This window comes from Carassius carassius, chromosome 32 (genome assembly GCF_963082965.1).
Source record: "Carassius carassius chromosome 32, fCarCar2.1, whole genome shotgun sequence".
NCBI lineage: Eukaryota > Metazoa > Chordata > Actinopteri > Cypriniformes > Cyprinidae > Carassius > Carassius carassius.
In genome coordinates this window covers 18,336,054-18,360,015 of record NC_081786.1, presented here as the reverse complement: position 1 = coordinate 18,360,015, position 23,962 = coordinate 18,336,054, and the positions used below count along the sequence as shown (strand labels likewise).

The 23,962-nt window shown below is 38.3% G+C and overlaps 1 protein-coding gene and 1 long non-coding RNA gene across 8 annotated transcripts in view; one reads left to right on the top strand and one right to left on the bottom strand.

Annotated features, from left to right (window-relative positions):
• The window catches only part of LOC132112908 (kinase D-interacting substrate of 220 kDa B-like), a 61,374-nt gene extending 38,900 nt beyond the window's left edge, over positions 1–22,474 (top strand). For 3 of the 7 annotated variants that reach the window (XM_059520646.1, XM_059520647.1, XM_059520645.1), the window contains exons 23-32: positions 7,356–7,534; positions 8,430–8,662; positions 9,729–9,839; positions 12,288–12,344; positions 14,530–14,559; positions 16,922–17,059; positions 17,798–17,896; positions 18,675–18,905; positions 21,041–22,303; positions 22,335–22,474. In XM_059520646.1, the coding sequence (XP_059376629.1) occupies positions 7,356–7,534; positions 8,430–8,662; positions 9,729–9,839; positions 12,288–12,344; positions 14,530–14,559; positions 16,922–17,059; positions 17,798–17,896; positions 18,675–18,905; positions 21,041–22,108 (2,146 nt within the window). In that variant the 3' untranslated portion in view covers positions 22,109–22,303; positions 22,335–22,474. The remainder of the gene's footprint in view (positions 1–7,355; positions 7,535–8,429; positions 8,663–9,728; positions 9,840–12,287; positions 12,345–14,529; positions 14,560–16,921; positions 17,060–17,797; positions 17,897–18,674; positions 18,906–21,040; positions 22,304–22,334) is intronic. The other 4 variants (XM_059520649.1, XM_059520648.1, XM_059520651.1 and 1 more) reach the window with 4 other exon arrangements.
• LOC132112911 (uncharacterized) overlaps positions 4,068–23,962 on the bottom strand; it is a 100,842-nt gene continuing 80,947 nt past the window's right edge. Inside the window, exons 2-4 of the long non-coding RNA XR_009425056.1 lie at positions 5,376–5,543; positions 4,697–4,754; positions 4,068–4,578 (exon numbers count right to left, since the gene is read on the bottom strand). This is a non-coding gene — a long non-coding RNA (uncharacterized LOC132112911). The remainder of the gene's footprint in view (positions 4,579–4,696; positions 4,755–5,375; positions 5,544–23,962) is intronic.

Here is a 23,962-nt window from a genome sequence, read left to right as displayed (position 1 = left end):
TTTTCGGGGCTTCTGGCTTCACCGTAATCCTCTGTCGCGGCTCCCGTGGCGCGGGGTGACGGCTGGAAGAGCGAGAACGGGGTCCCGAGCTGCGTTGCTGACGCTGTTGTGATGACGCAGCTGGGCTCACTGACGGTGGCTGCCCTCACTGCGAGCTAATGCCTATGGTGACTCTGAGGACTCGCCGGGCGTTCTTCTCGAAGCCTGCATCATCCGCTGCGCGAGTGCGGTGGGCGTGACTGAGAGCTCTGTGGGGCCGGTCTAGCGCGGCTCGCTGCAGAACCGGAGCGCTTCGGCAAGAAGTGCTTGAACGCCTGTGACGCTTTCTGGTCTTCGGTGAATCTCTCCACAAACTCGTTGACAAACGATCCGAAGAGGTCAGCAGGAGTCAGCGGCACGTCGAGGAACGCAGCGCGCTCAGACTCCGCGATGTCGGAAAGCGTCAGCCACAAATGCCTCTCAGCCACCGTAGCGGAAGCCATAACCCGTCCCATGGCCTGTGCAGCGGACTTAGTAGCACGGAGGGAGAGATCCGAAGCACTCCTCAGATCCGCGAGACAGATCGCTTCAGGTCACATCTCATCCAGCTTGCGGAGGAGATCGCCCTGGAAAATCTGCAGCGTGGCCATGGTGTGCAGCGCAGACGCAGCCTGCCCAGCAGCAGAGAAGATCCGTGCGAGCAGCGATGACGTCATGCGGCAGGCTTTGGATGGCAACGCCGCCTTAGTCCGCCGTCCAGCAGAGGGCGGGCAAAGGTGCGCTGCTATAGCCTGTTCCACCAGCGGAAGTGACAGGTAGCCTCTGTTTTTAGCATCGTCCAGTGCGGAGAATGCTGGTGAAACAGATGAACGAACTCTCGCCGAGAATGGAGCGTTCCAAGCTTTCGCCACTTCTTCGTGAAGCTCAGGAAGAAAAGGGGCGTGCTTTGAGCTGGGAGAAAAACGCTCATCCGGGAGAAAGCTACCATCCAGCCGGGAACGAGAAGGGGGCGCTGGTGCAGACCACTCGAGGCCGAGGCTCGCCGCGGCCAGCGTGAGCACTCTCATAAGCTCTTTATCGATATCCGCCCGTCTGCTGGGCCTCTGAGCAGAAGGCGCGAGATTCACGGAGCTCGTCCAACCCTCACTGCCCGAAGCAAGCAGAGAGCACGTGTCCTCTTCCTCCGACGCGGCCCTGAGATCCACTTCCTCGGAGGACGCGGCGGCAGACAGCGGCCGCTGACCATCGGGAAGCGATGCAGGGGAGGCCGGTGAAGCGGAGGGAACCGGCGAGCTCGGCAGAGCTGGAGGCGGTTCCGGTAAACGCTGAGAGCGGCGCTTTTTACGGCGCTGCGGCGCAGCGGATGATGCAGGCTTCGAGAAGAACGCCCGGCGAGTCCTCAGAGTCACCATAGGCATTAGCTCGCAGTGAGGGCAGCCACCGTCAGCGAGCGCGAGCGCTGCATGGTCCTCACCCAGGCAGGAGACGCAGATGACATGACGATCTCCTTCGCTGAGCGGGGCTCTGCACGAGCCGCACGAGGGCATCTTTAAAAAGACGCAGCTCTTTTATGAGTGTGCGTCGCAGGGCGAACACACACAAGGATATATATAAAGGATATAGGCGCCGGAGAGCGCAGCAGGAATGGCAGTGGAAGGCGGCGAAGGCCAGCAGCTTCAGAATGGCTCGTCCCGCTGAGATGCCTATCAGACGGCGCTTGCTTTTTCCGTGATCCAGCGATGCGTGAGCTTCGCTGAAGAGATGAAAAATCAGGTGAGTCAGCCTTTTCGAGCTCCTTTTATAGGGTTGGGCCACACCCGTTTCGGCGGGAAGTGGCGTGATGGGCGCGAAGCATCCTTATTGGTCTGATATTGCATCAGCCTGTGCTCGATAGGCTGTGCACTTGCTGCAGAATTTTTGCTTCAGTATTTCGTGAAAAGAGACTTTTCCCGTAGCGTCTTAGCTAAGACGCAGTACGAGAGAACTCTCTTAAGAGAACTAATTATATAAAAATAAAAGCTAATTCAAAATATTAATAAATACTATAATAAATAATCCTTAGTAATGGATTTAAAAATAAATAACACTGTTATGTAATTTGTGTCAACTTCCAGAGTCTCATCCGTGTTTGATGTTTATTATAATGAGGGGCTGTAAATGCAGAGATAGAAACCAAACAGCCAACTAAATATAGAGTTGCTTTGTTGTATCTGGTTCGGATGCAGTTGTGCCATATCAGGTCAAAGGTCATTTGATAAACTGAGTGTTTCAGACGCTCCCTCCAGGTGTGTATCGTCTCACATTAGATGTTTGTTTACACTGCCTCAGTTTAGCAACAGGTCATCTGAGTGTCATTGTGTCAGCTCTCTCCTGCCCAGTTTAAACAGCTAAAATCGGATTACTCAAACCGGTGATATAGGACGAGGCCAAGCACTGAGCTCACCCTGTTCACGGTGCAATCTGGCTCGATCAGTATGGAAAAAAAGGACTTACTGTGCCCTCATACAGACCAATAAGAAGATTCAGCAGACTTTATAGCACAGAGACAGAGGCGTGGGCTGGGGGCAGATAAGAAGATAGAGGAAGAAATATGGGTTCCGCAAATGTCTGCGTTCAGCAGAAACAAATCTTCAGATTTATTTGATATGAATTCCCACGCTCAATGAGATAAATTGCAATGGGAAGGCATTTATCTGAAAGCGCCTGACATTGTGCTGCAGAAATAACTGCTATAACCACATACGCTCACAAAGTTGGGTTAAGAGTGTGAGCTTGTGACTAGTAATCCAGTTTACCACAGTTTAGAGTAGATTTACATGTTATTGATGAGTATTAATACTAAATAGCAATTAAATACACATTACAGCAATCTGACCATCAATCAGAATATTAATCGATTAGTCAGCATCAATGTCAGAAATGGCCTTTTGTATGAACCACCAGAGCCATAGAGAGAGAGAGTTGCGACAACGGAAGTTCGAAATGTTTGGTTGTCACGTGATTCATGTAGACTTCAGAAAGTTCCAGGAAGTTCCATTCCATAGTTCCATTCAAACTGATAGAGTAGAGTGACAAAACTGCGATTTCTGGTAATGAGTCAATAAATGCATTTATTTTATATATTTATACAACACACCGACATATGTATGTAGCATGAATATGTAGTTATAGCGATGTTGTTTTTAAAATATCAAATCAGGTAATTTTTGAGGATTAGTGTTCAATTAACTTACCGTTATTTTAAAAACTTATTTCAGGCTAACGTTAAGTTGTATAAACACGGGTTGCGGTTGCCTTTTTACGTTACATATTGTTCTTTTTTTCACTGATCTCATGTTAACTAATGTCATATTGATGACTTTCAGATAGTACAGAGACAGGCTGGTGACAGTTGATTTTCAGCTTGCACTGCATATACTGTTAGCAGCAGTAATAAGCATTTTAAGTAAATGTAAAATGAAGCTTATTGTTTACAATTCTTACAATTACATATATTAATATAATTATGTACTTATTCATATACACAATATATTCAGGCATACTCGTATACAAACATGTACACTGCCATTCAAAAGTAATGATGCTGAAAATTCAGCTTGGCATCACATGAGTATATTACATTTTAAAATAGAAAACAGTTATTTTAAATTGTAATTATATATTACGAGATTACTTTTTCTTTGTATTTTTATTGAAATAAATGCAATTAACTATTTACAGCAATTCATGAATACATTTTTAATAAATTTAATAGCATTCCAAGCATTTTGTATGTGTCCTTTCTTTCATGTTGTCCTTGCATAGTCTCCACTATGGTTTGCTCTGCTGCATGGGGATGCTCCACTCGGTCAGAGAAAGGTGTGCAAATGTATGGCTTCCCCGCTGACATGGAGAGGAGAAAATAATGGTTGGCTCAAGTCAACAGGAGCAATTTAAATATAAATAAAAATTACAACAACAACAAAAAATTGTTAGGTAATTATACTTAAATTTATTTAAACCCAGGGAGCTGAGACATTGCAGGGAGTCATCAGTGTTACCTATAACTGCATTTAATATGTGGGTAGACAAAAAAAAAAGAAAAAAAAAAAGTTGTGTGTGGAAACTAAACTCAAGTCACTCTGCAGGCACATTTTGAGGAAAACCAATTTGTCATGACCAAAAAATTAAAGAGTAGGCTGAGACCAGGTGCTATTCCGACAACCTTTGTGGTCAAAAAGAGGAGTGCCCCTGCTCCACGATGCACCCCTAGACCTGTAAACATACAGCAAATCGCTGCTGATTACAGCTATATTATTTCAGGTGATACATATATAGTAAGTACAAACTCGTACTAGTTGAAGTAATATTTCTAATTTTGAAGTGATGTGATATTTTCAATATTTAAAATGAGCAATTCCATGTATTCTGCCTCTATCAGTTTCAAAGGTTGTGGAAAAAATGAATGAGGACACTTAGAGAAGGGAAAGTGACAGTGAAGAAATAGAGGACATGGCTAGAGAGGAGAGACAGGGACAGCTGACACTACTCAGTCAGCCAGCAGCAAGTCAGTCAGCAGCCAGCCAGCATTCCAGTGAACCATCAGCCAGTTACCTGGGTCTATTAAAAAAATGAAAGAGACAAGAAAAAAAAAATCAAACAATTCAAAGGCAGCACTAAGAAAAAAAAAGAATGAAAATGCAGCTTAAAAAAAAATAGTCCCCTCAGCACTCCTGACCTGCATCCTCACTGATGCTCCATCACAGAACAGTCCAGTGGCAGCACTAATCCTCCACCTACCAGCACCTACAGAATGTTACAGTATGTTACTTTTATACACTAACAAGTTTAAGTATATAATACAGAAGTATTATAATATAGATAGGTTATATAATATAGACAGGTAATAGTCAATGAATCACAATGACTAAAAACACTACACCCATGTTTTTGCAAACTCAATTCACTCTAAATTTACATCAATAGGGTGCATTTTATTATTAAGGAACTTAATTATTTAATACGTGTAATAAGGAACAAACTTTATAACCTCATTTTATCACTTCCAAATACCGCTGTCACACGCGGTCAAACGTTAATATTGAACTAATAGGCTATGTAACGTTAGCTAACTTTCCCCACCCAGCAAAAAAAAAAAAAAATTACACTCCTTTTCTCTAATTCCAAACACGATGGATGAAACTGAATTAAGAGAACAGATTTTACAATTAATAGGGTGTTCATTACTAACTTTATTCAGCTAATGTTACAATCCTAGCCTAATCTGTTAGTTATCTGATAACATCCCTTAAATCTACTCATTTAATGAGTTATAATCTACTAGAAGGTTTTAACTTACAGTTTATTGTTATTAAGATGTACTAATAATTTACAATCGTATTATTTAAACGTCTTACCTTTTAAAAGTGCGTCACAAACGGTTTGTTCTGCTGCATCTCTACGGCGCGGCATCGGTTTGCTGCTACTTCCGGGAACTATTGAGAGGCTCCACGAGCCGCCATTGCTGTAAAAAAAGCGTTCCATTGGAGTCAATGGAGTTGTCGCAACTCTTTCTCTATATGGCTCTGTGAACCACCAAAGTTTATACCCTGGCACTGATTGTCAGGTTCATTGTGCCTTTATGAGGAAGTTATATATTATTTATTTGTTTATTTACTATTCATTTAACCCTCTGGTGCTGCTCGTATAGCTGTTCAATATATATGTATATATATATATATATATATATAGAGAGAGAGAGAGAGAGACAGAGAGAGACAGACAGACAGAAAGACAGACAGATATGAGTATATTTGTGTATATGTATATATACACTGTGTGTGTGTGTGTGTATCTGTTAACCACTTTTTGAGCACCTCAAAATGAAATTTCCCAGCTTTGGAGAACAGATTTAACTGTTGTCTTTTTATAAAGAAGAAACTTGGCAGATTATTGCTGGCATAAAAAAAGAAGCGGTTCACTCAGAGTTGTAACGTTTAAGAGCAGCGTTGAAAACGTGGCTATGAAACTGCACTGAGTTGAAAGCAAATCTGCAAAGGCTATTTGCTAGCGATGAAGATCTTTATTAGATGAACACCGCGTGTGCTGTCTACTGTTCAACAGGTAATAACTTGGGCTACATTCGATTACAGTACATGATACCTGTAACATTAGTTTGTTGTACGTGTGACTTATAACAGAAGGGAATGCAGCTTCCAAAAGACAAAAAATAGCCGATTAATATTTTATTAATATTAATAAAATCACACCAGCGTGAGAACGTTCAGCGAGTCAGCTGCTAAATTCAGATCTGTGTTCGCTTCACTGGCTGGTGCTGAGACAGAGACAGGCGCGTTTTTACACACGATTCTGTTGAGCTTATGAATGCAATGGCCAATCAGAGGTGTTCAGATGAGTCATCACTAAAATTCCGGTTATTCCTTCACTCGCTCACTGATGAAATACCTCTTTCTGGCAAATTCTCTCGTCAGAAACAACAAAGTGCAGATGTGTGTACGAATCTGTAAATAAGATATTGATTTCACAGTGTTAACAGTTTCAGTGATTTTAATGGGAGTTTTTGAGAGTGACTGAACTCTTTCTCTATATGGCTCTGTGAACCACCAAAGTTTATACCCTGGCACTGATTGTCAGGTTCATTGTGCCTTTATGAGGAAGTTATATATTATTTATTTGTTTATTTACTATTCATTTAACCCTCTGGTGCTGCTCATATAGCTGTTCAATATATATATATATATATATAGAGAGAGAGAGACAGAGAGAGACAGACAGACAGAAAGACAGACAGATATGAGTATATTTGTGTATATGTATATATACACTGTGTGTGTGTGTGTGTATCTGTTAACCACTTTTTGAGCACCTCAAAATGAAATTTCCCAGCTTTGGAGAACAGATTTAACTGTTGTCTTTTTATAAAGAAGAAACTTGGCAGATTATTGCTGGCATAAAAAAAAGGTTATATAAAAGTTATAAATGTTTAAGTTTATTATTATGAAAAATGCACAAAAATACTATTTGTTAGCAATTTCATGAAATATATATTTTCCAAAATATGTTTTACTCTGAGACTGTATGAAAATAAAAGCCATAAATCCAAACAAGTTGTGTTGCAGTTTTGAAGTTTGATATCTCAAAAAATTAGCTTTCAGTATGATTTTGTTTGAGTGCAATACCAAATGTTTCCATTAAATTATATTCACTTCCTATATAAATAAATGTCTGAACAGCACCAGAAAATTAATGGTACATTTATTTGCATTTTATTCCCCCAGATTTTAACTAATGTAAATAGCCTCAAACTCCTGTTGATTTTCTGAAACTGGTAAACGTTTGCTGTTTCTGTGTGTCAATTGTTAATTATCTCATTGCAGGATTTCTAAAAACATCCCCACCACTAAAGATGTGGAGCCTCTGTTGGAGATCGATGGTGATATTCGTAGTTTCGAGGTGTTCCTCTCATCACACACCCCTGTTCTCACCGCTCGTGATGTGGAGATGTTCCTGCCTTGTACCGTCAACCTGGATCCCAAACTAAGGGAGATCATCGCAGGTACAGACCAACACAAACACGTTTGTCTAGCTAGAAATGAAGGACATTGTTTTAACTACATAAACACTAACTAGAACTTTTTCCGTTGACAGTCAACACTAATTGACAAAATTTTACATTTAAAGGAATGTGTAGCTTGATGCTTTTTATAGTGTTTATATATTAATTAACTTCATAAACAGAAGATACATTTTTATATTTTGAGGATGTCTCCTGGCTTTTCTTAGATTTAGCTATTTGTGTCCCTAATTACAGATAAGTGCATGCACAGACAGTGCTAAATATATTGCTGTGGATTTCTCTAAATCATTGCAAATATGAGAGATGATATTATCACATCACATGATAATGGTCAGCTGCGCCCGGGCTTTGAGACAGCAGACATTGCTTGGTGCAATGTGACAAAGGCCTGTGCAATAAAGGTTCCTTTGTGAACCGAGAGAGATGAGTAAGGTCTCCATTGTGTTCACCTCAGGAAATGAAACATTACTGAAGCCCGATGAGCTGCTCCTTTTCTGAGTCACCCGGCCAGTCTTATTTGGTCTGCCTGGGTGACTCAGAAATATTATTTCCAACCAAACAAATTCTGACGTATGTTTCAGCCCTTGAGACTTTGACGCTAACGCAAACGTGGTTTTTATTGGGAGCCCCATTTATTTCTTCCTGGTGCGTTTGCAATTTGCTCCTTCTGTTGGGAAAAATCTGTGTTTTTCTAAGGGAATCAAACCACAGAGGCCTATCTTTTCTCACATGTAACTTACTATAAATGCTTCATTTGGCTGAAGTCGACTGTGAGTGGGAGGATTTGAATGCCTTTAAAGTGCTGGCCAAGATTCGGATCTAACTTTCTCCTACTCTCTCTCTCTTTCTTTGTGTTTTTCCCTTCTCTCTTTAGATGTACGAGATGCACGAGAGCAGATGCACCTTGGAGGAGTCAGCTATCCCACACTGCCCCTGCAAGATGCTTCGGTACGGCCGCACTCCACATTTGGGCAGCAGTCTTTGGCCTGCTCTCCCACAGGCTCTTTCCCTGGCTCTTTCCCCCCTGCTGGAGTGCTGCCGGCTGCTCAACCCCACAGCAGCTACTTTAGTGGGCTTACGGGACCCCAACATCCCTTCTACAACCGGGTGAGACATCAGGCACAGACACTGTTTACTTTGTTTAGCAAAGTACATCTGTGTCTATGGAGTTACTGAAACATACTTATAAGTGTATACAGTAGTAAAATAGGTTCAGGAACAAAACTGGCCCTCTCAAAAAATCATGATACTAATTCATGGCATTTTGTAAGTAATTTTATGTTGTTGTTGTTGTGCTGTTATTATTATTATCAGTAATAATATTTCATGAAATGTCATGTTACTAATAATATTAATATAGTATTAATAAGTTATTATGATTATTGGTCAGTAGTCAATGTTATTAATATAATATTTTATATTTGATCATATTCTGCTTTAATAATAATAATAATAATTTATAAATGTTATTTTGCTAATAATGTTAATATAGTATTCATAAATTATTATTATTATTAGTCAGTAGCAGAAATAAAATTAATGATTATAATCTTACTACTGCTATTAATAATACCAATATTTGTATATTAATAATAAATAAATATATAAATATTATATATAGAATCATATTCTATCATATTTTATCATATCATAGCTTAATATTAGTAATAATAATAATAATCATTTATTTATTAATTGTTCTTAGTAGTAGTAGTTGTAGTAGGATGAATATTTATAATAATAATTATTATTATTTTATAAAATAATCAACTTAATAATAATAATAATAATAACAATACAAATTCTAATACAATTATTAATAAGTAGTTGTAGCAATATTATTCACAATAATCATAATAATTTTACTTTTACTATTACTGCTACTTACTACTAACTAAAGGATGATTATGATTATTATTGAATTATGAATATTTAATAAAATAGAATAATTAAAATTAAAATTAGTAATAATAATAATAATAATAATTGTACAACTGCCACTAATAATAGTATTAATATTCAATGTATACATATATAGCCCAGCCCTAATAAATCTGTTTTTAGGCTGTAATGTGTGTTTGACCTCTAGTTGAATGCCTGATGGGGCGCTGACCCTCACCCTGACCCTCATTTATCATTCCTGAGTATTTGTCTGTTCTCTTCACCTCTATAGCCTTACTTCCCTCATGATGTTTATCACCTGCCCCGACATTACCCTGGCAGACCCCATTACGCCCTCTCACACCCTGCTACTAAACTCTATAAGGACCCCAGTCTGGGACTAGTAAGTACATAACTAAACGCCTCAAAGTCACTGCAGCCAGACATGCATTTCAGTGCCTAGTCTATATGGCCACAATGATTTCTTTATGTCTCATGATGCTAAATGTATCTTTCTTTTTTTCATGCTTTGTTTTAAGCTCCTCATGACAAACAGCCTGTGGCTTGTTGCTACAACGTTGCACGCTAAACTCAAAGAGCAGTTTTATAGTTCTGCAGCATTTTCATTGACGTTTCTTAAAATGACAATGTATATAAAAGCTTTTAGCTTTCAACCTTTTTTGATTTCCTCCTCACTTAGTTTTAGTCTTAAATGTATGTACATTTTTGCATGGCAAATGAGTAATAATCCGCTATACAGTCTCATATTTTAATATCTTATGGTTATGACATTATAATCATATGATTTCCAGAGGTGGGTAGTAACGAGTTACATTTACTTCGTTACATTTACTTGAGTAAATTTTTTGGGTAACTAATACTTTTTGGAGTATATTTAAAGATGGGTACTTTTACTCTTACTTGAGTAATTTTTTGGGATAAAAATCTGTACTTTTACTTCGTTACTGTGGGCGGCGCTCCTCTCGTTACTTTATCTTAATGCAATAAATGTTATAAATGCTTCAGTTTATTCCAAACGCGCCGTCTACTTTTCTCTGGGCAATGAGCGATGCCCATTCGCGAAAGATTCATTCTTTTGAGTCAATTCTGAGGCTTGATCAAACCAATTGGCTAACCATTGAATTGGTTCATGAATCAGTTTGAATGATTCGTTCAGTTCCCTGCCGCACACGCTGAGCGACTGAAGCGGTTCACTCAGAGTTGTAACATTTAAGAGCAGCGTTGAAAACGTGGCTGGAACTGCACTGAATTGAAAGCAAATCTGCAAACGCTATTTGCTAGCGATGAACATCTTTATTAGATGAACACCGCGTGTGCTGTCTACTGTTCAACAGGTAATAACTTGGGCTACATTCGATTACAGTACATGATACCTGTAACATTAGTTTGTTGTACGTGTGACTTATAACAGAAGGGAATGCAGCTTCCAAAAGACAAAAAATAGCCGATTAATATTTTATTAATATTAATAAAATCACACCAGCGTGAGAACGTTCAGCGAGTCAGCTGCTAAATTCAGATCTGTGTTCGCTTCACTGGCTGGTGCTGAGCCAGAGACAGGCGCGTTTTTACACACGATTCTGTTGAGCTTATGAATGCAATGGCCAATCAGAGGTGTTCAGATGAGTCATCACTAAAATGCCGGTGCTTCCTTCACTCGCTCACTGATGAAATACCTCTTTCTGGCAAATTCTCTCGTCAGAAACAACAAAGTGCAGATGTGTGTACGAATCTGTAAATAAGATATTGATTTCACAGTGTTAACAGTTTCAGTGATTTTAATGGGAGTTTTTGAGAGTGACTGAACTCTAGACTGTCAGTGAAAATTATTTTTGATAATGTAAATGTTATTTGCTGTCTTTATGAACGATGAAAGATTATTAGCAGTTTTTATATCACATTGACTTTCAATGTTAAATTCACATTTAATATAAAGTCAGTCGTATTAAAAATATGTTATGGCATGACACCTATATCTGTTACTTAAGTAAACAGACAGATGTTCTGTAACTGAACGGTCATGTGAGGAGTTTTCTCTCTTCTATGTCAGAGGTTATTTATACATATATATAATACATACTTTAAAATATAATTTATTTCGTGATGCAAATCCGAATTTTCATCAGCTGTTACTCCAGTTTTCAGAGTCATGATCCTTCAAAATATAATTCTAATATATTGATCTATTACCAGTGCTGGAAACAGTTTTGCTGCTTAATATTTTTTTGGAACCTGTGAGATTTTGTTTAGGATTATGATGAAAAGAACATGATTTATAGTAAATCAACATATTGGAATGATTTCTGAAGGATTATGTGACATTGAAGACTTGAGTAAAGGCTGATGAAATATATATATTTATACACACACATACATTTAATCTATAAATCTAAATAAAAATAGGCTCAGTATATATGACCCAAAGTAACTAACTAACTACTTGAGTAGATTTTTTATCCGATACTTTTTTACTCTTACTCAAGTAACTATTCAGACTAGTACTTTTACTTTTACTTGAGTAAATATTTCTATTAAGTACTTTTACTTGAGTACAGTTTTTGGGTAATCTACCCACCTGATTTCTGTCTCGTTAGAGTCTGTTTACTTTGTAGATTGAACTTTTAACTTCTAAAAGAGCCTGGAAATGCTTGTTTTCAATAACATTTCCTTTTAAAGACCTGAGAGATTTTCTAGAATTTGTGGAAGTTACAGGAAAACCCCCATAAATCATGCCAATCTCTGTGTCAGTCCTCTCCCCTTTCCATACTAAAGGTGTGTGTTCTGTAACTCTGGTTCTTCCTCTTTCATTCCTACTGTCTCCCTCCATCAGGATGTAATCAGAGAGGACTCCAGTGAGGGTCTTCCCTCTCCTACATCCCCCTCTATGGTAACTTTAGCAGTGTGTATGTCTGTGTTTATATCTGTGCATAAAAGATGCAGTAGAGCCTTTTATTGCCTGCAAACACACACACATACACTAATGATGCTAGTGGCATGTTAAACTTATATAGCTGTCCATTCTCTGCCTGCGCTATTTAAACCTTAAAGCTTAATGTGCTTTTCCCTCTTGACTTTTTAATGTGTATTTGACTTTGAAACTGAATTATATTGATAGTTCACCCAAAAATGAAAAATATGTCATTGATTATTCATTTCAAGACCTTTGTTCATCTTTTGAATACAAATTGAGATATTTTTTTGATGAAATCCGAGAGCTTTCTGACCCCCATAGACAGCAACACAACTGACACTTTTAAGGCCCAGAAGGTTTGTGAGGACATAGTTAAAATAATCCATGTGACATCAGTGGTTCAAACGTAAATTTATGAGGCTACGAGGATACTTTGTGTGCATTGAAAACAAAAATAATGACTCCATTTATTATCTTCCATGTCAGTCTCTGCAACCATTCACGACCACGATGCATTGAATTTTTTTTTCTTCAATTGAAAGAGAATAAATGGTTGAATAAGTCATTATTTTTGTTTTCTTTGCACACAAAAAGTATTCTCGTAGCTTCATACAAATACGCTTGCACCGCTGATATCACAAAGACTATTTTAATGATGTCCTTACTACCTTTCTGTGTCAGTTGCGTTGCTGTCTATGCAGGGTCAGAAAGCTCTGTTTTCAACAAAAATATCTTAATTTGTGTTCCGAATATGAACAAAACTCTTACGGGTTTGGAACAACATGAAGGTGAGTCATAGATGACTGATTTTTTTTTATTTTGGGGTGAACTATCCCTTTAAGTGTATTGAATGTATCAACAAAATCAGTTAGTAGAAAAGTCAGGTGGTACATTTAATTGAAGAGCATGTATGTTATTTTTTTCTCTAAATTTAAATGGAATTTTAAATCTCAAGTCTTTTCAAAAACATGTTTTTCTGAACCTTCTGTTCATCAAAGAATCCTGAAAAAAATATTTTACACAAAATATATTACAAAAATATTAAGCAGCACATCCTGCTTTTCAACATTAACTATGATAAGAAATCCAAATCAGCATATTACAATGATTTCTGAAGGATCATGTGACACTGAAGACTGGAGTAACGGCTTCTGAAATTTCAGCTTTGCAATCACAGGAATAAATGATGTTTTAAATGTATTATAATTGAATGGGGTGATTTTAAATTGTAATAATATTTCACAATATTTCTTTTTAATTTATTTTTTTAAATTCTTTTTACTGTATTTCTTATCAAATAAATACAGCCATTTATAGCATAAGTGACTTCTTTCATTCAAAAACATAATCATCATAACAATCAAAATGATCTCAGAATAGACCATTACTGATGCTCACTGACTACCATCTATTTACACATCTCTTAGTTCCTCCAGCATTTTCTCCTTTCCTGGACCTCTGTCCCTCTTCCCCGTTGTCATTGCTTGAGTCAAGCTCTTCCGCTGGGATCTCTCCTCATATTCTGCCCTCCTTCCTTCAGCCCTGTTGTTTTGCTCTTTCATGCCTCAGTCATTTGACCTGCTTTCTGGTCTGTCCCCCCATCGCTGCTTTGTTCTGCGTGGTGTGAAAGGCTGCTGCTATCTGAGGCTGGCTGGATTAGCATCAGCAGTGCTGGGACGGCGCACTGAATAAGGCGTCTCTTATCAGCCCAGCGAGCCGCTTCCTTCTGCGAACACGTCTGTTTCCTCCTCCCCGGCCCCTAACGCTAATTACACTCTTATCGCCCGGCTCGAACGCTCACCCATCAGGGTAGTGCCGTTTTGGAATTAAACAACTTCTTCTCGGCATGGAGTCATGAAAAGTCCTCTCCATTTATGTGAAACATCCAAAGTTTCTCCGTTTGTGTCTTTTCTGTTCGAAACTCCTTGCTAGTCCATCCTTTCTCAAAAAAAAATGTTGTTCTTTTGATTCACTGCATCTGAAGTTCTCTGTTTGATTCGCTTGTTGAAATCATTACTGTGAAATCCATGAAGGTCGGATGCTGTGAGACAAGCATCTGTCATACATAATGTTACTGTGTGTACATTTGATTGATTGCTGATTGAAGCATGTGACCTAATCCCTCCTTTCCTCTCGTCCTCTCTCCTTTTCTCGATCCCAGATCAAATCTCAGCCCTTCAGAATGAAGCAGGTACAAACATTTAAACCTTTCAGTTTTGTCTTTTCATATTAACTCTGTTAAATTCAGGGCTTCTGCTCATTTTGCCTTGTTTCACTTAAAACCAGGACAAAATGAGCAGCCAGCTCTGTCATTGTGAAATTTCTGTTCAGATACACTGTGGCCAAAAGTATGTGTACAACTGAACATCACAGGCTGTCCAGCTCCAGAAAGGACAATAACACCTTCCCTGCAACCTGTGCGCTATATTTTAAGTCTTCTGAAGCCATATGATAATTTATGTGAGGAGCAGATTGTGAATGTGTCAACTTTATTCACCATCATATATATTCAGAACAGAGTTTCAAGTTAAATTTTTACATCCTCTTGTTTAAATCTGAATGCAAATGAGTTTTTAGAGAACAGGGGAATATTAGCCGTGACTATAGTAATGTTTATTCAAAGGCTTCTCCTGGTTGGCTGATTTCTTTACAGTTTTCTGCAGTTTCATCCAATCCGCTCTCAAGGCACTAATTTACTTAATTTAAAAAGGCACTTAATTTCTTGTATTCTTTCTTATTAAACATGCCTGCTGCTGATGAATAGGACTTATAGAGATTGAAGGTGAAAACAACTGGTGTCAAGCTTGGCTGAGAATCCACACCACTCATTTTTGAACAAAGAATCATGGACATATTTGATATTTTTGAATGCTCATCACAATAGTTGTTTCCCAAGCAGACTGACCTAGATATAGATGAAAGGCCCAGTCATCATCATATGAAGAACACAGCGGTCACACTTAAGTTTGGAGACCAGTTCTCAATATTAATTATTAACTGCCTTGATAAACGATAACTGTTGGTAAAATAGTTGTTAAGTTTAGGTATGGGGTAGGATAAGAGATCTAAAATGTGGTCATGCAGAAAAAGAAATTAACAGCCAATATGCTAGTAATATGCATGCTAATAAGAAACTAGTTTCCAATTAGATTTTTAATATAGGATTGTTGCATTACATTATAGTATTAATTACGTGGGTTTAGCACAATAAAAATAATAATAATGGCATCTATGATTCCATAAAGAACCAAAATAAAGGTTCCAAAAGATGGTTTTTCACAGTGATGCCATATAAGAACCATATTGTGTTCCACAAAAAACCTTTCAGTGAACTGTTCTTAAAGGGATGGTTCACCCAAAAATGATAATTTGATGTTTATCTGCTTACGCCCAGGGCATCCAAGATGTAGTTGACTTTGTTTTTTAGTAGAACATAAACAAAGATTTTTAACTCAAACCGTTGCAGTTTGTCAGTCATATAATGTAAGTGGATGGGAATCATGGCTTTGAGAGTTAAAAAAACATACACAAACAAAACCAAATTAAACCCTGCGGCTTGCGACGATACATTGAAGTGTAAAGACACAAAACGATTAGTCTGTGCAAGAAACTGAACAGTATTTGTACCATTTTTTTACCTCAGATTTTCACCGCAATGTCCGAACTGTCCTGAGTGCGTTCTCAACAGCCGGCGCCTGACGTGTCTTCTTCTTCTTGCTTTATGGCGGATCACAGACTTATAAGTGCTTTACCGCCACCTATTTCTCAAATGGACCATTGAAACTCTATCTACAATCTCAATTAGGAGTGTCAATCTTCATTTTGGAGAAAGGAACTTCTTTCCATCATAAATAACTTGTTGTGGAACACTCTTAAAAATAAATGTTCTTAACTGGCATCACTGGTTCCACAAAGAGCCTTTACAATCCACAGAACCTTTTCATTCCACGACAGGTTCTTAACAGTGGAAAAAAGGTTCTTTAGATTATTAAAATGCTCTTTACACTAATTAAAAATGGATCCTTTAAGAAATGTTGACTGAAAGGCTTTTTGGGGAACCAAAATGGCTCTTCTGTGGAATTACTGCAAAACCCAATTTTTGGAAGCTTTTATTTTTAAAAGTGTACGTCATACTAGAATGGTCTAATGAGATCAGTGCACATGACAAATATCAACCATTACAGCAAAACAAACTGGGTCACCACTGAGACCAATCCAGACCAATTTAAAGATCTTGTGGCTGTCTACACTTGACACCTACACATTAGCATTTTACATTAAACATGCATTTTACTCTCCGCAAAGTCTTATAATGATAGTTCCCATACATGACTTCAGCAGACAGAAATTTCCATCATGTATCACGTATTGTTCCTTCACCCATAACTGTTTAGAGTTCCTTATTCTGTAATGACATTGAATTGCTGCTTTGCTTTTTCTGTGAGTTGTACTGCTTTTGCATCACATGGCGTTGACAGTGCCTCATGCCTTGCTATTCCAGAATGCATTATGAACTGATGGAATGAGTGACTAGTTACTGTCTGTGTGTGTAGGGCTCTGGTTCTGTGGTTTCTAGTGGATCTCAGGTCCTCCTCAGTTCTCTGAGCATTGATGGCATGTGTGAGAAGCTCAGACATATCCAGGGCCTGGACTCCAGCATGCTGGAGCAGTATATCGGCACAATCAAAAAGGTATGTTCTGGACAAGTGAACTAGACGTTCCATTGAAAAGCATGCAGTCTGTTAAAAAATTGGCATATGATTTTACTGTTCACTTTCACAGTACAATTTGTTGTCCTATTGCTTCTTTAAAGCATTTGAGGTGCAAATGGGTTTTTATGACAAGTGTGAAATATGTTTGAAAACGTATAATCTAATCTAATTATAACATCCAATTGATATTATAGCAGCTAATACAGTTTAGGTCAAGAGTTTACATCCCTCTTTCAGAATCTGCAAAATGTTAATTATTTTACCAAAATAGTTATAAGAGGGATCATACAAAATGCATGTCATTGTTTACTTAGTACTGAGCTGTATGATCCACAGCTGTTTTTTTTTCTACACAAAAAGTGAAAAATAGGAATGAGACATGGGGTGTGGTAAATGAGTCCATCTCAGTAAATACATGTTCATCCATGGGAAAAGAGCAGTTTTATCAGCTCCATGTGGTGCATACAGAGGTTTCACAATGAGGCCTTTCTTTTCATTGGACAACATCTGAAGGAAGCAATGACATTTCTGATGTCTTCATTAGACATGCATTAGTCAACCTGCCAGCTGTGCCGCATCTGCCTGCATACTTCAAAATCTCAATTGTGAACTGTTTCAACCTTTGACATACTGCCGAGATGAAATTGATCTAAAATTTGTTTGCTGCTGCTGAATGCCATAAAGTTCTTATGTCAAATTCTGTCATCCTAAATGTAGGCCAACGTGAATGGCCGGGTTCTGTCTCAATGCAACCTTGATGAGCTCAAGAAGGAAATGAACATGAACTTTGGAGACTGGCATCTCTTCAGGTCCATGGTAAGACATCAGCTGATGTTCTTTCTTACACGTTCAGATCAGATACTGGTCATCTTCCTGTTTGTGGTTTGTAATGTTTAGCACACAGAGCTAATCTCTCTATAGTGAAGAAGGCTGGATGGGGTTGAAATAAGGAGCACATGTAGCTGTGTTGATCAGATTTCCATTTGTGCTTATACAAACGAATGTTCTGTTGCCAGCAAGCAGGCAGCCATCTGGTCCAAGATGGCTGCTTTCTGGATGAAGGAGGGTTATTGTCAGTGGGAGCTCAATGTCCACTTGAAGATCTGAATAGCTTGACGTTTACAAGAAAGTAATATTCTTTGGGCTGGAAACAAGTCCAAATGGAACGACTCGGGGCTAGTTGTGATTCTGGCGTGCCTCAGAAGTTTCACTTAGTACTACGGCCATTCAGCGATTTCACATAAATGCCAGTGAAACATGATTTTATTTGTTTATTTACATAATGACATAATGGCTGTTGACAACTCCACTTTTCCATCACATGAATAAATTTAATTGTAAAATATGTTAGAATACTAAACTATTTTACAATATAAGTTTTTACTGCATTTTTGATCAAATGAATACAGCCTAGGTGAGCGAATTACCGGCCCCCAAACCTTTCAATGGTGTATCTTTTTCTGAATAGCTTCTAGAAGTTAAGAATACAGGAATATAGTTTCAGTCTGTCTGTTTGATCATTTAACTCAGTGCATCTATAATGAATACAATTCACTGTTGAATGCGTTTAAACATTGCTGTATTTGTGCTGTAGGTTCTAGAGCAGCGTCATATGGAGAACCAGTTGCTGCGTGATGAATTGGGAGCGTGCAATGAGCAGGGCAGCAGCGTGTTGACTCAACTCGAACCCCACAGACCCTCTGAAGCACCACAAGACATGACCATCAACCCAGAAAACTTCACGTACAGCCTCAACCTAAGCTTTGAAGAGCTCAGTGGTGTGGGGCTGGAGGAGCCCGCCAGACAACACAATGCCCACTGGCTGGTGCGTGCTACTGCTGTGCACACAAACACATTCAGCACTGAAGTACAGTCTATAGATAAACACAGGTGCACACCATGACAAAACGCTGTAATTATATACATAGAAGCTGACACAAACATATACGTGCGTGGAGACAAAGAAAACGTGGCACTTTTTTGTTGTAATTGTGCCTTTTTACCCAAACGTTTTCTTGACCGTTGTATTATGTTGTTATAGAGGCAGCTTCTCCTTTTTAGTAGTCTCTCATCAGCATGAAAATAGCATGTGGTTTACTGGGTGATAAATGAAGTGTTTTCTGACCTGGATGGGCAGAGGAAGTGAAGAGCTGACCACACACACGCTAGCACTCTATCACACAGAGATAGCTATTTCTGCACTCATCTGTTAACACTTGCAAGGTGTTGCAACACAAGCAAGAGCTCATAATGGTTTAGATTAGCATCATAAAAGGTGGTGGTGAACAGACATTAGGTGCGTCTCATTTCACATACCTCTGCACTATTTTTACACCATTTTGTAGGCTAAGTAGTGTGTTCGCACTGAAAAATGTGTAGTATATTATGAGTAGCCGAATGATGTACTTCTTCAAAAGAAAAGACTGAGTGTGGATATACAGGAAGGGGAGGGGCTAAATGTGCAAAAGCTATCTGCGACAGAACATTTCCCATAAATGGAGCACTCAAATGTGAATGGTTCTATGTAGTAATAGAGTGTTTGAGATGTTAGCCTTCTTAAGTTCAAAGACAAATATGGAACACATGAAGGGATAGTTGCCTCAAATTCACTGTGGTGTTTCTGGAACCCTATATAACTTCTCACTCTGAGAAATATTTATTCCAAGTCTGCAGAATCTATATGGCAGCCTTGAATGAATGCATTCTTGAATAAAGTGCTAAGTTTGAACATCTGGAAGCAAAAATGAAGTGTTAAAATGATTCTTTCTTTAAATACCTAGATCAGATTTTTAGTGAATTGAATTGTGTTGAAATAAGAAATGTGTACCATGAAATAATCTTTCTGTTTAGGTGACCTCATGGGCTGCATGCAAAAACAAACATACAATGTAATCTTTGTAGTCTGAGTCACAAATAAAATAAATAAAAATATACTCTAATGAGCTGCTGCTTTTAATTAATAGTTCTAAAAATTTAATCTGTTTGAATCAGCCTGAAACAGTCTTGCAAAATAGACTTTAGAACTGAAATACACTGCAATGAATCAAAATTACATCAAATTGAATCAAGAGGTTGTGAAACAAAATGTAATTGACTAGGGCTGATTTTTACTGCATGTTTATTGTGGTCAGATTAATTCCTGATAATGTTAGCTGATGTTAGATAATGCAGTGCTAATCAACAGTAAGTATGTAGTGATAATCAAAATAAGTACAATGTACTAGGTACAATGTACTTATTTTATTGATATTGTATTGCAAAACACTTTTGCTGCTATTGAGGTAGGATACAGGTAAAGTTAGGAACAGGTTTTGTGGCATGGGTAGGTTTAGGAGTGGGTAAAGTAATATTGTAATTACAAATGTAATTACAGAAATGATTACAGATATAATTACATGTAGGTATTTTTCAAATATAAGTACAATATAAAAGCATGCATGTACACAGTAAGTGCATTGCATCAAATGATTAACTTAAATGTAAGTACATAGTAGTTAAGTCCACCTAATATAAATTGGGACCAAAATAACTTACTGTTGATTAGCACTTCCTGTAGATTGGGATGTCTAAGACCCTGCATTTTTTACAGAATCCCAAAAAGCAATCCTCTGACATGATTTGGTGTAGCAGTGGTAGCTACAACTGCGTCCACTTGCAAATAGTGTAGCAATTTATGACGCACAGGTCACACAAAAAACAAAGCTTTCTGTTGGTCAATGCAGCAAATTCACATGACCAAATGAACGCAAAATCTGCGTTGGAAAATTTGCATGGAATCCTCTTTGAAAACTTGTTCTAAAATTAATTGAACCTACTATGTTGGAGTGTCAACCAGTTACTGCTGCTGGAGGGTTTGGATAAACTCTTGCTTGAAATGCTTTGTGTGTTTGCTACCACATCACCTAACATGTTCTCTCTCATGCTTCTGTCTCAATTAATTGACCTGATCTTCTCCTTTAGGCCAACACTCACCGGACACCAAGCATATCCAGTCTGAACTCTCAGGAATCATCCAACGACATCTGCAAGCTGACCGACAAGCAGCAAGCTGAGTATCGCAATGCTTACCAGGAATACATCTCTCACATGTCCCAGCTGGAGATATCTGCTGCTGGACTAGAGAGTCCCGCTCAAGCCCTGTCCGGCCAGTTCCTCACAGCCAGCTCTGAGGAGAAGACTAAGGAATGTGGGCAAGATGTGCGCAAACCCTTCGCCAAAAAGAGCTCCAAACCTGCAGACACTATAGTGGACTTCTCCTCCGTCCCAGACGGTGCTCTTCTAGATCCCATTACAGAGGAGGATGAGAAGTCAGAACATGGGTCCGCCGCTAAAATCCCACCCAGACGCAAGACTAAAGGACAGGGACCGTCTTACCACAGCATACCGAGTGATGAAGAAGATTCAGGTGAGGAGGAGACTGACGCCACCCCGCTGCTGAGAGAAGAACCCTGGGCCGCTGAACCAGATCTAAGCCTCTCAGCTGAAAGGAAGAGCTTCATCTCAGACATCATGCTGGACAAGAAATCATGCGATTCTGGAGTGAGGTCCAGCAGGAGCTCATCTGACCACTCGCTGCAAGACGAGGAGAACGAAGCAGCTCAGGAGAAGGAGGAGAAATCCGGTGAGAAGAAAAAAGAGGAGGCCCATCTGATCGAGCTGGTTCTTGAGAGTCCAGTTAAGAAGCGAGTCTTACCACACAGGCTGAGTAACCTTCAGGATGAGGCCTTGGCCCGGATGTCCATCTGCTCCGACGCTCCATCTGACAGCAGTAGCCCTGAGGACAGCTGGCCCACGTCAGCTGTGAGCAACCTCAACTGCTCGCCCGATAATACTGCGCTCAACAACAACATCAACAACAGCGCCCAGCAGGAGACGCCCGACTCCACCGACTGCCCCTCCATCATTATACGACCAGGATCCAGCACCGAAACCACCACGCTGCCCAACCAAAACCTGCGTGGAGGCCACCAGAAGAGGTCCACCGGTCCCGCCACCGACGCTGCTGAGGAGCGAGAGAGTGTCCTGTGAGCCAAACAAGCTTTCTTACTAACTTAGAGTAAAAAAAGTCTAACAACTGCAATGATTCAGAGAAACTACATTCAGGCATCATTACTGCATATTTTTCTGTGTTGACTCTGTGATTAGGTTTGTTTTTGTAATGAACACACACTAAAAATGATCTTTCGCTTCAGTTTCTTAATCAGTATTTTTGGCTAGTTCTGTGTGGAAGATATTTAAAGGTCCATAAAACAAGTAATCGATTAGTCAAATAAAGTAAGTTATAAAATCATTTAAGTATAACATTTATAAAACCTCAAATGAATGGTTTACACTTAAAAGTGTACACTAAGTACGATTCATAAACATCAGTAAATCCATTAGGTAACACAATAATACTAAAAAACACAATAATAATAAAAAATACTTTTACAGCTTTGTTCATTTTTAAATTTTCAAGTTGCATAAATTAATATTAGCGTTTTATAAATGAACATGAAATTATTATATAATATTAACCTGTATTTAAAAAATGTCAATGTTAATTTATTATACCTAATGTACTGATTAATGTTAAAAAAATGAAGCTTATTGTAGTGATACCGAAAAAAGTAATACCGTTTTATCTGAAAACAAGTCTCATTATATTACACATCTTGTTTTAAAGACAGTTAGATTTTTATTTTTTTTTTGCTGGAAAACAAAACCTAAATAATAAGAAGATGCCGTGTAAAAGTGTGAGAACTCTCATTGTTGCTGTTTTTGGAGTGGTGCTAAAAAAGTTATAAACTGAGGCTGTGAAGCTGTTCGTAGTTTCTGATTTGTTTAGTGCAAATCCTGTTATTTCATGCTCTGTTGCTAACATTAAAGATCTAGTGTAGGTTGGTTCACAATATTCAAATCCATCAAGTAGAGTGGGGATTTAACCACATGAGAGTTAATGCTAGTGTTTTTTCTGTGATCGGTGATGTGAAAGCTGTTATTAATTTGTGATTGAATGCCTAGGTTCACTTTCAGGTCAACCTTGTTGTTTGAATTTTGCCTTGTAGTGTTTTAGATGAGTTGAATCTGTTTGTGATCAGTATTACGTCAAGAAAAAAAAAAAAGAATAAATAGTGAAGGTTTCTGTAAGACTTGATTTGTGTGTGTGTCAGTATCCTTAGTGTCTTCTAATTTCCAAATCTTATGAGAAGTTCTGATTTTGTATTTGAAATAATGCATTATTATATTTGAAAATAAAAATCAGACACATTTAAAGTTATTCTCTGCTAAATTTTGTTTGTTTGTGTGTGCTGATGGATTGCACACCAAAGTCATAACATTTAAAAACTTTTTTTAAAATCGCATACATTTATGTGTATTTGATGAGACTTGCCAACTGTCAATCATTTTCCCCACCAATCATGAAACTGAAAACTATCATTGTTTTTACTGAGGTGAAGTCTGGCTGCCAGCAGGTGGCGCACTCTTCACATCAACAACACTAATAGAGAGTTTTGGCTGTGTTTGAGATTCAACCTTTAATTTTTAAATGTATGAAATAAAGAAGTGCACATACCACTATTATATCTTTTTCTTGTAGTTAAATAGTTTTCCTGAATTACATCCCACAAAATGACTTCCTTCAAATGTATGCGTCTCTTACTACACTATAAATTAAATCTATTTTTATATTTGTCTTATATGCCAACATTGAAAATGTATCCGCTTTATTGACAAAACTTTAGTCCGCTGTAAATAATTGATAATTTATTTAAAAAAAAAAGAAATCACTATAAAGGTCTGATTTATTCTTTTGTGCTCATTAATGGGCCGACTGTAAACCTACAGTCAATTATTTAAACTGAATTCCACAAATCAAAAGCTCAAGTGTGGATTTAACTG